Source organism: Eutrigla gurnardus (assembly GCF_963514095.1).
Source record: "Eutrigla gurnardus genome assembly, chromosome: 10".
NCBI classification, from domain to species: domain Eukaryota; kingdom Metazoa; phylum Chordata; class Actinopteri; order Perciformes; family Triglidae; genus Eutrigla; species Eutrigla gurnardus.
Window position 1 is genome coordinate 9,614,863 of NC_139924.1, and position 13,239 is coordinate 9,628,101.

The 13,239-nt window shown below is 39.8% G+C and overlaps 2 protein-coding genes across 3 annotated transcripts; one reads left to right on the forward strand and one right to left on the reverse strand.

Moving 5' to 3' along the window:
- Nucleotides 1-2,801: 2,801 nt before the first annotated feature.
- On the reverse strand, nt 2,802-6,124 carry tmem120ab (transmembrane protein 120Ab). The gene is made up of 11 exons (XM_084020470.1): nt 5,819-6,124; nt 5,506-5,624; nt 5,201-5,260; nt 4,948-5,043; nt 4,722-4,811; nt 4,443-4,508; nt 4,223-4,284; nt 4,040-4,132; nt 3,800-3,864; nt 3,457-3,525; nt 2,802-3,207 (listed from the first exon to the last, which is right to left on the reverse strand). The coding sequence occupies exons 1-11, from the start codon at nt 5,885-5,887 to the stop codon at nt 3,094-3,096; spliced, it is 903 nt and encodes a 300-aa protein (XP_083876596.1). The 5' UTR covers nt 5,888-6,124; the 3' UTR covers nt 2,802-3,093.
- Nucleotides 6,125-6,468: 344 nt separating this feature from the next.
- Nucleotides 6,469-13,239, forward strand: gdpd1 (glycerophosphodiester phosphodiesterase domain containing 1). Of its 2 annotated transcripts, XR_014597880.1 has the most exons (12): nt 6,469-6,650; nt 7,170-7,319; nt 7,706-7,748; nt 8,094-8,229; nt 8,978-9,023; nt 9,305-9,426; nt 9,574-9,663; nt 9,910-10,043; nt 10,580-10,639; nt 11,071-11,122; nt 11,372-11,658; nt 11,796-13,239. XR_014597880.1 is itself a non-coding variant. In XM_084020045.1 (11 exons), exons 2-11 carry the CDS (start codon nt 7,184-7,186, stop codon nt 11,504-11,506), a joined length of 954 nt encoding a protein of 317 aa, XP_083876171.1. In that variant the 5' UTR covers nt 6,469-6,650; nt 7,170-7,183; the 3' UTR covers nt 11,507-13,239. The 2 variants fall into 2 exon arrangements, 1 of the variants encoding a protein (XP_083876171.1); XM_084020045.1 differs by having other exon boundaries at nt 11,372-13,239.

Sequence of the window (13,239 nt, forward strand, 5' to 3'; positions counted from 1 at the left end):
GACTCTGGCATAAAACTGCAGATGCTGCACAGAACAATATGATTGCTAACATATGTGAGCAGTATTCTACATGCCATAACATACAATGATGGCTTTTGTGCAAGCATTAATTAGCTCTATAAATGCTGTAACATTGTAACCCGCTGCTTTCGACGCATGATTAATTTCTTGTCGTGCATCAACGACAGCAGCTTTTTTCACACTGAGCACGAAAGGACATCATGTTCGGCGCTCTCAAGTTTCAACTTAGTTCAAGGAGTGAAAACAATGAGATCGGATTTTCTCCAATTCCTGTAGCCTGGCTACCCCACAGCTAGACAAGCGTTTGAACATTTACACAGACCACACTCACTCACAAAAAGCACTGGGTTGCTCATTAGCAGACTTTGGACTGCCTGACAAATTAATTTATTAATATAAATATTTGTTCATATATTTTACTGCAAATTGTACTCACTAGTTTAAATTTTGAATAATAATTTGTCTAGCATAATAGCAAGCTAGTCAGTTTATTTATGTCACTCGTGATATGTATGATTATCCCCAATAATGGAAATTTACCACAATCAACTTATGTGGCTGTTTTTTTAATTGTGATCCGCGATAAAATCCTATATCATCCCTAGCCAGACCTATCTCCACAGCGCTGTCTGTCAGCACTACAGAAAGTTTAACATTATCATTCTGGTATAGGAGGAAAACTGCTTCAGCTTGCCTACATTTCTTTAAACCAATCGCAATCATCTTAGGCAGTACTAAGTACAGGGGAAAATAAGACAGTGGCAGACGTATACACCTGCAGTCTACATCTGATGAGTCAGACTACTCGCTGACTGACAAACTATGTAATTGCAACATGATTTCTGAATTATCCCAGACACACCTTTGGCATCTCTGTACTGACGGTTCTTGCTTTTTTTAGTAGCTGAAATTGAAGTCTACGAAAATAAGATATATCTGCAATGCAATAAGCTAATCAGTCAATATGCTGGGTTGATTAATCAATATTTAGGGCACCTTTGTGAACACTCAGATATTGTTGTAATATTAATGTTAAGTCCCATTTATTAAGTTATGTCTCCTGTTATTTTGTCCCATTTATCTCAATAAGGATAGAATACATTATTGTTGTGATATAATGTTAAGTCTGATCATCCAGGAGATAAGGAAATAGCCACAGACAGTCTCCTATCTGTCCAGCAAGGTCAACTAACGACCCAAACTCAGAACAGAAGTCATCCGGTCTGAAGTTCATTGTGTAGCACGCATGTGTGTACAGTTAGCAAAAAAGAAAAAAACAGGCAGTAAACCCAACTAAACAGCACCTTTTACTAGTTATTCTGACAATTTAGAATGTCATTACTGGTTCTACTGTGTCTTGTTTACAGTCACACAGTGGTGCGTGTCCTTTCTAAAACCATGACATGAAGGAAACCATAAGAATCCAATTAAATAATTGACTATTCGTGATTACGGGGAGAAGAGGTTTGCTGACACAGCATGCAACGCTATAGAAACCCACCCTCGACACACTGCATACTGTACATATTGTGTGCCAACTAACAGGCCAACACATTGTGTAGTATGCATCATGTGAGAAGGGTTAGTCGCCACCGTGGAGAGAAGTGAAAGAGGCTTCACTGGCTGTGAGGGTCGAACGATCAATGAAATCAGACATGGCAGAGGTTTACTGGAGTTCATCCCGAAAAATGCCCCTCTTCTGCTCAGAGCAAACAGTGATGCAACGCTCGGAGAGTAGTGGCACCGGTTTACCGGCAGCGTGTGTGTGAGTGCGAGCTGCACGTGTAACGCAGACACCAGTTACCCGTTTGGGAAACAGCGATGGCGGTCAAATAAAATGAGAGACATTTAAGAAGATGGGCAGCGGGAGGAGAAAGACGCAGGGGGCACGACTATTGCCTGGACCGTGACAACACAGACTGAAAACACTCTGGAGAAACACAACTTAATGAAGAGGCTGAATGGCGTTGTATAAACCTCGACGAGTACAAAACCCGCATTACAAACTCCAGTTACATGTCAATGAAACGACTTTGCTCCAGAGATATAAGTTGCCCTCGACAGTTTGCGTAACACCGAAGTCGGCGCTTCTCTTGAGATAGTGTTTTCACTGAAAAAGATTAACTGTACTTTAAGTTTCTAGCTTCGGTGTGAATCTACCATCGCCGACGTGTAACTGCCACATATTGCCACAGACTACAGCTGGATGTAAACCGGTTAAAGGTGTGAGTTCAGTGGAGTCCTTACCTTCGTCTTCCCTCTTTGTGTCAGGCTGACACTCCGCTCAACACGGAAGGAAAGTTTCCGCCATGTAGGATCATACCAACTGCAGCCAGGCAGCCGGGGGGGGGGGGGGGGAGGACGCTTACATTTTCAACGCCACATACGAACCCCGGCATAGTCACATTCATTGGTAAACTGTAGATGTTTGTATGTTAAATACACGTTTATCTCTAAATACACTGCTCAAATTAAGTGTGTTTATGTATTTATGTCAGCGGGCACTCGTCTCAATTTGGACCGGTCTACAAAGGCGTTACCTAATTTCACCGTGCGCACAAAACGTGCGACAATAAATCTTCGCCGACGTGCAGCGTGTACGTGCACGGTCTCAGCAGGCCATGGGTCACGGTTATGTAATCCAACCACTCGACGGTGTGTGTGCGTGTGTATCCCCGAAGGACTGAAAGGCAGACTCATCAAAATGATTATTTTAATGGCCATGACACTGTTACAATAAAGGGCTGCAGTCAGACATATTACGACACATTAAGCACAAACTATATGTTGAAGTTAAATAACAACTTCACAGAGACTGGTAATAGAAAACACTTTATTGGAGGGTGCTTTTACACATTCTTCGTATTTTACTAGACTTTTTGGTATTGTGGGGCATAATTCAAACTTTAACGGTGATTGATTAGACATTTAAAAAAATCTTACATTTTTGTAACACACGTTGTATGTTTTGTAGTGGTAGAGTCAAAAATTATCATATTTTAATAGCATAAATAATGTTGATGTGAGACAATATTTGGTCACATGTTATTGCTGTTTGTTATTATTGTTGGATCACAGACTCTTTGGTTTCTGATTCCTGCTCTTGACCTTGTGACGGACCACAGCAACAGTGGTGAAGAAGTTTCCCATGAACAGAATAAGGAAGCAGAGACCACACATCATGACCTGGCATTGTGTGGAACATAGAGAGAAACACATGAGTATGCATAATATATTTAATCATCTTTTTCTTAATGGAGGGGATCACTGATGCAGTTTCATTCACACCGTAGTGTCTCAAAACATGAGGACATGCAGATAATAAGATAAGACGCGTTAATGCAGGGTAGGTGATAGTTGAACAAAGCTAATCTCTCATAACATAAAAGCAGGCATAGGGTAAAATAATAAAATGTGGGTGAGTGTGAGAGTGACCTGCCATTCTTTACAGTCGGGGAGCTGAGCCGTCCTGATGAGAGAGAGGCTGTTGAAGAGCTGCCAGAACTACAAGAAAAACATGAGAATGTGAGGATTTGTCTTGGAAAAAGTCATATCAATATTATAAAAGCTATTCAGATCCCTTTAAAGCTAAACATTGTATCAAATCCTGCCTAAATGTGCAGGATAAACATGGAGTCTATGACATCAGTTTTTTTTTTTAGAAAATCTGCTCCGTCATGGTCTCATTCATGACAAAGCATTATTTTTTAAAGCAATAGTTGGAGGATATTTTTCAAGTTCAGCTTTGACTCACTTCAGTGTCACAAACTGTACTCACATGACCAAAAAACAGGAACGGCAACAGAAACGTCAGCCCTTTCCACATCCACGACTGAAATCCCTCTAAAAACAGAGAGCAGAAGATCAAAATTGTTTATTACATCAGTGACTATAAGGAATCCCAGACATGCCCGATGGAGCATTGTTGTTAAATATCTTCACTAAAGTATTTAATCATAATCTGCCTGGCTGAGTGAGTCTCAAGTCTCTGTCCTTGGCGCGTCACGGTGTATCTCACCAACGGTCAGATCCATGTTGTGTCTTTCTCCCAGGGCTCGTAGCCTGTACAGACATCCGCTCTGATAATAGCACTGCAGACACTGCACAAAACCTGCGAGTTCCAGATTAAAAACACAGATCAGACCTGGTTTTATTTGGAAAAATGCAAACCACAAAAGCATTTCAAGTATTTTGATCTCACTTTGATACAAGGAGTAGGCGAGGAACGGGTTCCTGAATGTCTTGTACAGGTTCCCATCCGGCCTTTAGTGCGAAAGGGAGGACGTGTGTTATTACATTTTAAAACGTGTGGACGTATTTTTCATAAGATGGTGTGGATAGGAATCACAGCAAGCATTGTATGTATTTTATTATCTTAATGTGTTAAGATAGCGCTTCATTGTTTCTCCTCCACTACTCACCATGTCAGCATTACACCGGACAAGAAAGCTGAGATGTAGTGATGAAAAACCCACCAGCCTTTGATTCTATGATACAGGATACATTTTAGTATTAGACATTTAACTCGTAACTTTTTATTTAACTGACTTGCTTGAAAAAGGAGATTTGCTTGAACAACAATGACTAACTGTCTTTAATACTGTAAAATAAATGAGAGGTCAGAGGGCAACTAATATGTTTTATTTCTGAGAAATGTGTCCCTCTTTTGGTAGTATGGTTGGAAGGGTAGTGGAATTGACCTGGATCCATTGGTGATGAGGATACTCTCCCTGATTGTTAATGTGCAATAGTACCACACCAGCAGGAAATGGAGGATTGCATCAAGAAATCTAAAGTCAGGGACACGAGACAAGGTCTGGATTTAAACATACAGTATGTTATATTGTGGACAATGTGTGAGTTTATTAGCTGGACATTGCATGTCGACATTGTAGGCTGGAGGAGCTGCGATGTGACGATGCTCACCTGTAGCTCACAAAAAAATAGCACATGAAGGAGAAGAGCAGCATGATGACTGTGAGGTACAGCTTGAACGTCTCGTATTCATCTTTGTAAGCAAATCTGACAAGAACATGACAAAGTCGGGTCTCAGTATACGCAGCAGGGCTTTTCATAATTAAAAAAAAATTATGTTTGGTTTATAAATAAGGAATCTATTCAATGTTCATTTAAAGTGCAAATTTCAGTTTGTGCGTTGGCTTTGATGGTCGTTGCTTACTTTGACTGTTTGCTGAGAAGAGTGACGTTCACATTTCCAAGAACCAGATTGAGGTACAACCTGAAATATATAATTATATAATTGTTCTCATATATGCCACTTTATAAAGGTAATGCCATTAATGCATTTTTATGGCATCATCATGTATTTTTAAATGTAGATGTACATGTGCATGTAGATGTACTGCTATATGTTACTATTGTAAATCTGTTTCCATGCAGATTTGTGTGTGTGTGTGTGTGTGTGTGTGTGTGTGTGTGTGTGTGTGTGTGTGTGTGTGTGTGTGTGTGTGTGTGTAAACGCACTTTTTCACTAGGTAGGACACCTCCTTTAGTCTTTCACGCTGACGGGAAATGGAGGAAGAGCAGCTGTTTTGTAGTTTGGTAATTTCATCCAATTTCCGTAAATACACTCTGTGTGTCTCCTGGATGAGAAGAACACGGAAGTTACACCAATAACCAAAATAAAATGTAGATTACAAGGAGCATTTCAACCAAGTATTACAGACATACAACAGTTTTACAGGAGCACTTTCAGCACTTTACAGGAGTGTGGTTTGAGTAACACAACAGTAGTGAATAATCTAATACTGTCGGCTGATTTCAATCCATTTCTTACCTGAAGTTGTTGATACTCTTCTTCCAGACATTTCCACTCCTCCAGAACGACTCTCAAACCTTGAGGCATTTTGTGAACACTTTCACAGTACACGGACAACAAACCCAAACCTACTGAAAATAATATCCAATAAAGCTTTATAAATGTTGCGGCACCAGGAAATGATTTGCAAATAATGCTATGTTGAAGTGTTTCTCTTCAAGGTGTGTATCACTCCTCCATGGACATTTTATTGCCTCCAGTGAACTTTGACTGGTACAAATGTGCAAGATTTTAACTTGAACTTCTCTGGTGATCACATTGTTCAGCTATCACTCACACAGCTAAAGGCAATATGTTATTGTTAACAATATTATATGAAAAGAAATGACTATAAAGTCTATATTGTTACCTTTGCCATGGTTCAGCCAGCTCCCTGTTAGAATTTGCATATTTTATGGAAGGACTAAATCAGTTTACCGTCAAAACTGGTGATTCAGAATCAGAATTCTTAATTAATCGCTCAGGAAATAAAGTATTCTGATCCTGATTCAACAAACTGTAGAAGTTTCTCGAAGTGCCGCTTTTATTTTTGAAATATTCGGCGGAAATGCCATCGTTGTTGCCTTTGAGGGGGCGCGCGCGAGAGAGAGAGCACATGCTTGCGCATGCGCATACACCTGACAGCAGCCGGTGAATGTTTTGACACAGACAGCTGTGGTGTTGGGTGGTGAGGGTCGTCTTATAAGTTTATCTCCATACAAAGTAGGACACCTACTAGTTCACACTTGGGCAACGTAGGTAAGACGGCGCGAAGAGAGGAGGACAACCGGATCACTTTGTTGAAAAATAGGTAAGATTCATTCACGTTGCGAGTTCGATCCCAGCTCAGCTAACGTTAGCCGCATTTAGCTAGTGCACTATCGTTAGTACGCTTGTTGACGTTATTGTCAGTTAACAGTTGTTACAGTCATGCGTTGAGAGAGAATGACCGTAATGTTATGTAGTTAGCATATTATATGAGTGTAAATAATGTATCCAACGCTAAAACAACTCAAACTGCCCCACTCACAACGACAGTCACAGTAAATAAATGCCTGTGCCTTTCTGTACCCTTTGATGGCGGGATTGTTTGCTATGTCTGTGCCAACCTTTTTCTGAAAATGGTGATAAGTCCAATTTATTAATTATTATTAAAATGTTGGTGAGGAAAGTACATATAATACAGGAGAGAGACAAAAAGGTGCTGCATCTCACCCAGAGCTTATATGGCTGACCCAAATAATTGGAAGTAAAAGTAAGTATATCAAAACCCTGTTTAACTGTAGATTTTGACTTTGATGTTGACTTTATTGTGTAACTTGTCTTCCAGCTGGCTGGTAGGAGATGTGTGCTGCTGTGTATGTCCTGTCAACAGTGACGGGCTACGTGCTCACCTCTGCCCTGCTGCTGAAATGCCCAAATATCCTGCACCGGAAGAAGCGGGAGACTTTTCTCAGCAGGCACATTTCCCATCGAGGAGGCAAGTCTGTGTGATTTCAGCATATATCGTGATTGCTTTTTTCTCAATCTCTTCTCTGAATAGTATCATCATAATCATAGCTGGACACTTGGTAACTGATCGTGATTATTATTATGTGAGGAGTATATGTGCATTTTTGCATTGTAACTCCAGTTGAATACATGTTCCGTGTTTGTTCCTGGCAGCTACATCCACATTGTTAGTCTGTTACCATTATATTAGTAGATATATTTGCATGGTTTTGGTTATTATGTAATGTGTGTATAACTGTGCTTCCATCAGACAGTTTTTATGGTTCATTGTCTTCTCTGATAGGCTGCGGTAGCGTTCCAGCTGTGGGTCGCACAGTTATGTAAATATAAATAAAACACGTGTTTTTATTGCAGGAGCAGGTGAAAACCTGGAAAACACCATGGCAGCTTTCAGGCAGTGAGTAGAGATCTTATTCACAATGACAAGGCTATTTCATCTGATTTTTCCGTGTACCTGTGAAACAGAACTGGTGCTTGTTCATGTGATTGTGGGCAGTTTGTGTCATCTGATCTTTGTGTGTGTGTTCACTGTCTGTTTTGCCCGTCTGTCTTCCCCCATTTATCCACACTAAAGCCCACAGGCAGTGACGCCTCAGATGATATACTGCTGCGATTGTTTCTCATTGATTTTTAAATGGATTGTAAAGTGAACTGCTTCAAGATATTATGAAATGTGATGAAACAAAGTCTCCCAGGTATAGTGATAAATCCAATCTATGTGCTGTGTGTTGTGTCCATGCAGTGCTGTGGATCTTGGCACTGACATGCTGGAGTTGGACTGCCACCTGACAAAAGATGAACAGGTAGTGGTTTCACATGATGCCAGCTTGCAGAGGGCCTCTGGCATCAATAGCCACATCTCCCACATGTGCTACGCTGTGAGTTACTGCTCTGCCATATAATCCCATTTCTATATCTGACAGAGAAATAACTTTACTATTTCCTAATCTCTCGTTCAGCTCTATGAATGAGTGTGGCTAGCTCTTTTCCTTTTTCTAGGCAACCTACAAAAAGGAAAATGTTAATCATAATAAGTAATCGCATAATCTTAAGTATGGAAAGACATGGAGAAACATTTTTATTAGCACTATGGAGCTGGTTCATAAATATTTGATATCTGATTCTGAATTTAAAACCAAGCAACAGTTAATGTCGTGTTTGTTTATGGACTTCTGTAAATGATGTAACAGCATTGATGGATCATCATGTGCTATGGTCAGGTGAGGTCAACACCAAGCCAACTGATATGTCACATGAATATTTTTTGCGGAACCAACAGATGATCTGTTATGCTCTGTGTTTCACATATTGGATAGCCTACACTTTTAATCTATAATGAAACAACTTTTGCAAGGCCGTTAATAATTTACCAGCAAAAAAAATATTTGTGTGACCCAAGATTGGGTTCCCAGTTCCACCGATATTTGGCCTTGTTGTAAAAAGAAGCAGACATTACATTAAATAATGGTTTAATGCGTCCTTGCCTTCCTGTTTCTTTAATAGTGACCGTGATTAATTTGAAGTCACTAAGCTTCCTCCGGATATGACCTGACCTGACCTTACAGACACTTTCCACAGGCCATATTTCTTGTCTGTTAACCATCAAGTGCTGTGTGCTCTTTGCAGGAGCTCCCTCCATACCTGTGCAAGCTGGGTGTAACTTTTCAGAGAGGTGAGCATTACACACCCATGACCGGTGTATTTACAACAAAGCAAACACCAACCACATACAGATGCAAAGGAGCAACTCAAGTTGTGAGTTTGTTCCTCAGAGTTTCCAGTGATATAGGAACAAAACACAAATATTGCATTTATTTAAAGTTTGCTTCCTTCATTATACATTATATTATACATTATATATATGTATATATGTGATAAATACACTCGGGTCAATGTCCCTTATTGAGTATAATGTGAAGTTTTCCTGTTTTCCTCTTGTCCTTGTCTATACAGAGTGTTTCTGTGAGGGTGGAGAGGACAAACGCATCCCTCTACTCACGGATGTTTTTGATGCATTTCCCAAAACCCCCGTCAACATTGACATCAAGGCCAACGATGACACGCTCATCAAGAAGGTGTGTGTGTTTACCAATTTTCCATACCCCATTTATTTAACAGCAGTTGGTATTTGCAGATTATTTTGCTCTTAAAGAAGAAGTTGTCGTGGTTACATTGTTGTATATCAAAAGGTGTACATAAACAGGCTGAAACTATCTCTGCAGGTCTCTGAGCTGGTTGTAAAGTACGACAGAGAGCATCTGACAGTCTGGGGCAACGCCAGCAACCAGATTGTAAAGAAGTGTTACAAAGAGGTACATTCACAATGAGTCATTTTTACGGAGTCAATCTCCCTTAAAAAGCACTTGCTACAAGTAATAGTGTTATTTCGTCATCTAGTAGGCCTCATATTGGCATGGATAAGGCGCCACAGAAAGCAGGAACTTTCCAATACAACTACTAAATCTGATATGTGCTCGAAGTTTTTCACTTTTGAGTAAATTCCAGACATCTGAAATTTCAGGGAACTGACCATAAATCCTGGTTGTTTTGTTTTGCAGAACCCACGTATTCCAGTGTTGTTCAGCCTCCCCAGAGTATTGCAGCTGTTAGGCCTCTTCTACACTGGCCTCCTGCCTTTCGTTCCCCTCAAGGAGCAGTTCCTGGAGATTCCCATGCCTTCAATTATCACCAAGTAGATAAACACATACAAATACATCATTACCATCACATCTCCCGAGTTTAAAATCTTACCTAAAAGGTTCAATTGAAATTGGAGATGTTTTAATCTGCAGCTCATTACTTAGCTGAAAATGATTATTATGGTACAATTCAATCTCTGAGCAATGAGCAAAGGAAACTTCCAGTAAGTGGACCTTGCACTTACAACTGTTTTATGGAGTAGTTTAGGTGTATCCATTTTGTTCACTGGTTGTGTCCTTTCTGTCTCTCTGGGCCTCAATGCTGAAAGATGATCTCACTCACTAATGAAGTCATTAAAATAAATAAAACCAACATGGATCATAAGGATCAAGGTCACAGAGCAGATTATACATGCTGGACCTTCATTAAGGATAACGGGATTTTCCTTATCACATCCCTCCAATAACCTGTCACGCAAAAGTGAAGGCACTGATTATAACCATTTCTACCACCTACAAGAGGATTTGTGTTAAGGCTCACCTTGGTTTGATGTTACTTTATTTATTTTTCATCTGTGTGATTTTGCAGACTGAGGGATCCCCACAGGTTAACAAGGAGTCAGCGACTCCTCACCTGGTTGGCAGACACGTAAGTCACTAAGTTGTACAAATAAATATACAAATCTGTATGTATATCGTATACCTGGGCTTTCTAATACACTTTCATTGTGTGTGTGTGTGTGTGTGTGTGTGTGTGTGTGTGTGTGTGTGTGTGTGTGTGTGTGTGTGTGTGTGTGTGTGTGTGCGTGTGCGTGTGCGCGTGCGTGCGTGTATTTGTTAGTACTTATATGAATTTCTCTCTTTTGAACACTATATTTGTGTTTTTTTTTAAAGTGCTGATACTTTGGTGAACTGTGACACTAGATCATATTCTGATAACTCATTGCTGAATCATACAGACACATTACTCTGTGGCCATGATTAATGCAAATCTTTAACAACGGTGCAACTGAATCTCTCTCTAGCTTTGCTACACTTGAAGTTTCTCCCTGCAGATGAGTATTTATTTTTCTCTTGCAGTTTGCTGATGAGGAAATCTCTCTTTGAACATTTAACTGCCAGGGGAATACAGGTAAAGCTGTTGTTATGTAGCTTCTATAATAGTCCTCTGTCTCTGTCTCTCTTTATTTTTACTCTCTCTGAAGTCCAGACCTTTCTGCTTATGTTTCATGAGGCTTTTTTGAATAAGAGCAACGAGGGACATATGTAGAATTCTGCCAAGATTAAGTCATTTTCTGAGTATTGTTTTTATTTCCAAGAATGGCTGAAAAACACATGTTTTTATGTGTGTTTTTAACTTGAGTCCTGCATCTGGCTTTAGGTTTACATTTGGGTGCTGAATGACGAGGAGGACTTCCAGAGGGCATTCGACTTGGGAGCCACAGGAGTTATGACAGATTTTCCCACCAGGCTTAAAGACTTCTTGGATAGGAACGGCATTTCCAAGCCCCAGTGACAATCTACCTCACCCTTCAACCGGACGGATTGCCAAACCAAGCAACCAACCCACCCTCCCACTACAGCGGGGCTCATCTCACAATTTCAATTACGTAAAATACTCTCTAAGGACACTAACCACATCCACTACATATGATTATCTCCTTTCGGGTTTGTTCCCTGGCTAGATACCCGCGTACATACACAACAGTGTGAGATTTAAAACCACCCATATTTTTTAACAATTAACAAGGTGCTAAGTTCCAAATTCAGGGCATATCTATGATTGAGGGATTGTCTCCGCACAGCTCTCAACATGGCGACAACTGAGCCGGCACCCAGCAGCTAACGTTGCTAACAGCACAGAGCTAAAGGCGTGGACCTGGGGGAATCGGATGATGGGCGTTATGCTTCCTCGACAACGCACCACACTCGGATGTACGACGTGCACACGCGGCCGGACCGACTACGTTAACGAAGCATAGCACATTACAACACACACAGAGGAAGCGTGGCTTCATTCTCTCCTCAGGATGCCTTCGCTCCACTTTGTCTTTACATAGCAAATAGTTGTTTGCCGCAATATTAATACTCTGAATTTGAAATGTAGCACCTATCAATAAAATGGGACAAAATGGCCATTGAACTACAGTATTTGCAAGTCTTATGAGCCTTGAATTTCACAATAGATAAATGGCTTTTGACTTCAAAATATATATATATTTTTTGATGTTTTACAGATGTTTTTTTTAATGCTTTCAAGTAAAAAGAAGTAAATGACAGTACTGCATTATGGTTTTTGTATTGTGCTGGGTAAAACACCAGCAAATTCAGTTTGATGTTAATTTATTAGCAGCTTTATAATGTTTCAAGGTCTGATTTGTTTTCCCCTTTTTTGTACGATCTGAATGTCACTTAACACATGCAATAATACACCTATCTGATAAGATGTGAGATAGATATTTCTCTATGTGTCACTACTTGTCATAGATAACAATGGGCAGACAGTCCTTGGCTACATTGAGTTTCAAATGAATACTAAGGTAGGATTGCTCTATATATTTACATATTTACATTGAAGTGAACTGTTCTGTAAGAAAAACCCTCAGTGCAATGAAATTACAGAGGCTGACTGACTTTGTCTATTAATGGATAACAATGAATCGTATCCTTTTCAGAATGTAACTTTGTTTGAATATTTCTATGGGTTTTAAAGCGTATTGGAAATACAGTCTGTACACTGGTACATGTTGATTGATTGCTTAATTGCAGTCAGTTGAAATTGAAATGTATAAAAGGCAGCAGCTCTTTAAAAATCCCTCGCTGTGGGTGTCGCAGTATGAAAGAGTGAAGATCATGAGGATTATCGTACCACTGATGTTCTCTAATCCAAATTTGTGAACACACATTGGTTGAATGTACCGTATATTGTTCTGTATTTTACAGTCAAACCAGTATTGTTTTATTGTATTTAGTTTGTTGTTGGGCATTTTGTATTAGTACTGTCAACGAATGGTTGGGAGGGAAATCTGCACTGGTGTTCGTCTGATGATATGTTGCTTTAAGAACACCTATGCATCCAAAATAATTGTGATCTTCCAATCGTATTACAGATCTTACATTACCTGTGCTGTACTGAGTGCATGTTTGTTTTGCATGCTTAAATTAAGATTTGGTAAATTGTGTTGTGTATCTCATTTGATCATTGAAAATGGAGATGTTTTTTTTATCACTGTTAATAAACAGAAAAAT

What these genes read in the sequence shown, in the direction of transcription:
- tmem120ab (XM_084020470.1), bottom strand. Translation starts at nt 5,887, where the DNA reads ATGCCTCAAGGTTTGAGAGTCGTTCTGGAGGAGTGGAAATGTCTGGAA. An exon ending in CGTTCCTGTTTTTTGGTCAT is followed by an intron (nt 3,526 to 3,799) that starts GTGAGTACAGTT and finishes TTTTTCTTGTAG; the next exon opens with TTCTGGCAGCTCTTCAACAG. An exon ending in CCGACTGTAAAGAATGGCAG is followed by an intron (nt 3,208 to 3,456) that starts GTCACTCTCACA and finishes ACACAATGCCAG; the next exon opens with GTCATGATGTGTGGTCTCTG.
- gdpd1 (XM_084020045.1), top strand. Translation starts at nt 7,184, where the DNA reads ATGTGTGCTGCTGTGTATGTCCTGTCAACAGTGACGGGCTACGTGCTC. An exon ending in TCTCCCACATGTGCTACGCT is followed by an intron (nt 8,230 to 8,977) that starts GTGAGTTACTGC and finishes TGCTCTTTGCAG; the next exon opens with GAGCTCCCTCCATACCTGTG. An exon ending in GGGTGTAACTTTTCAGAGAG is followed by an intron (nt 9,024 to 9,304) that starts GTGAGCATTACA and finishes TTGTCTATACAG; the next exon opens with AGTGTTTCTGTGAGGGTGGA.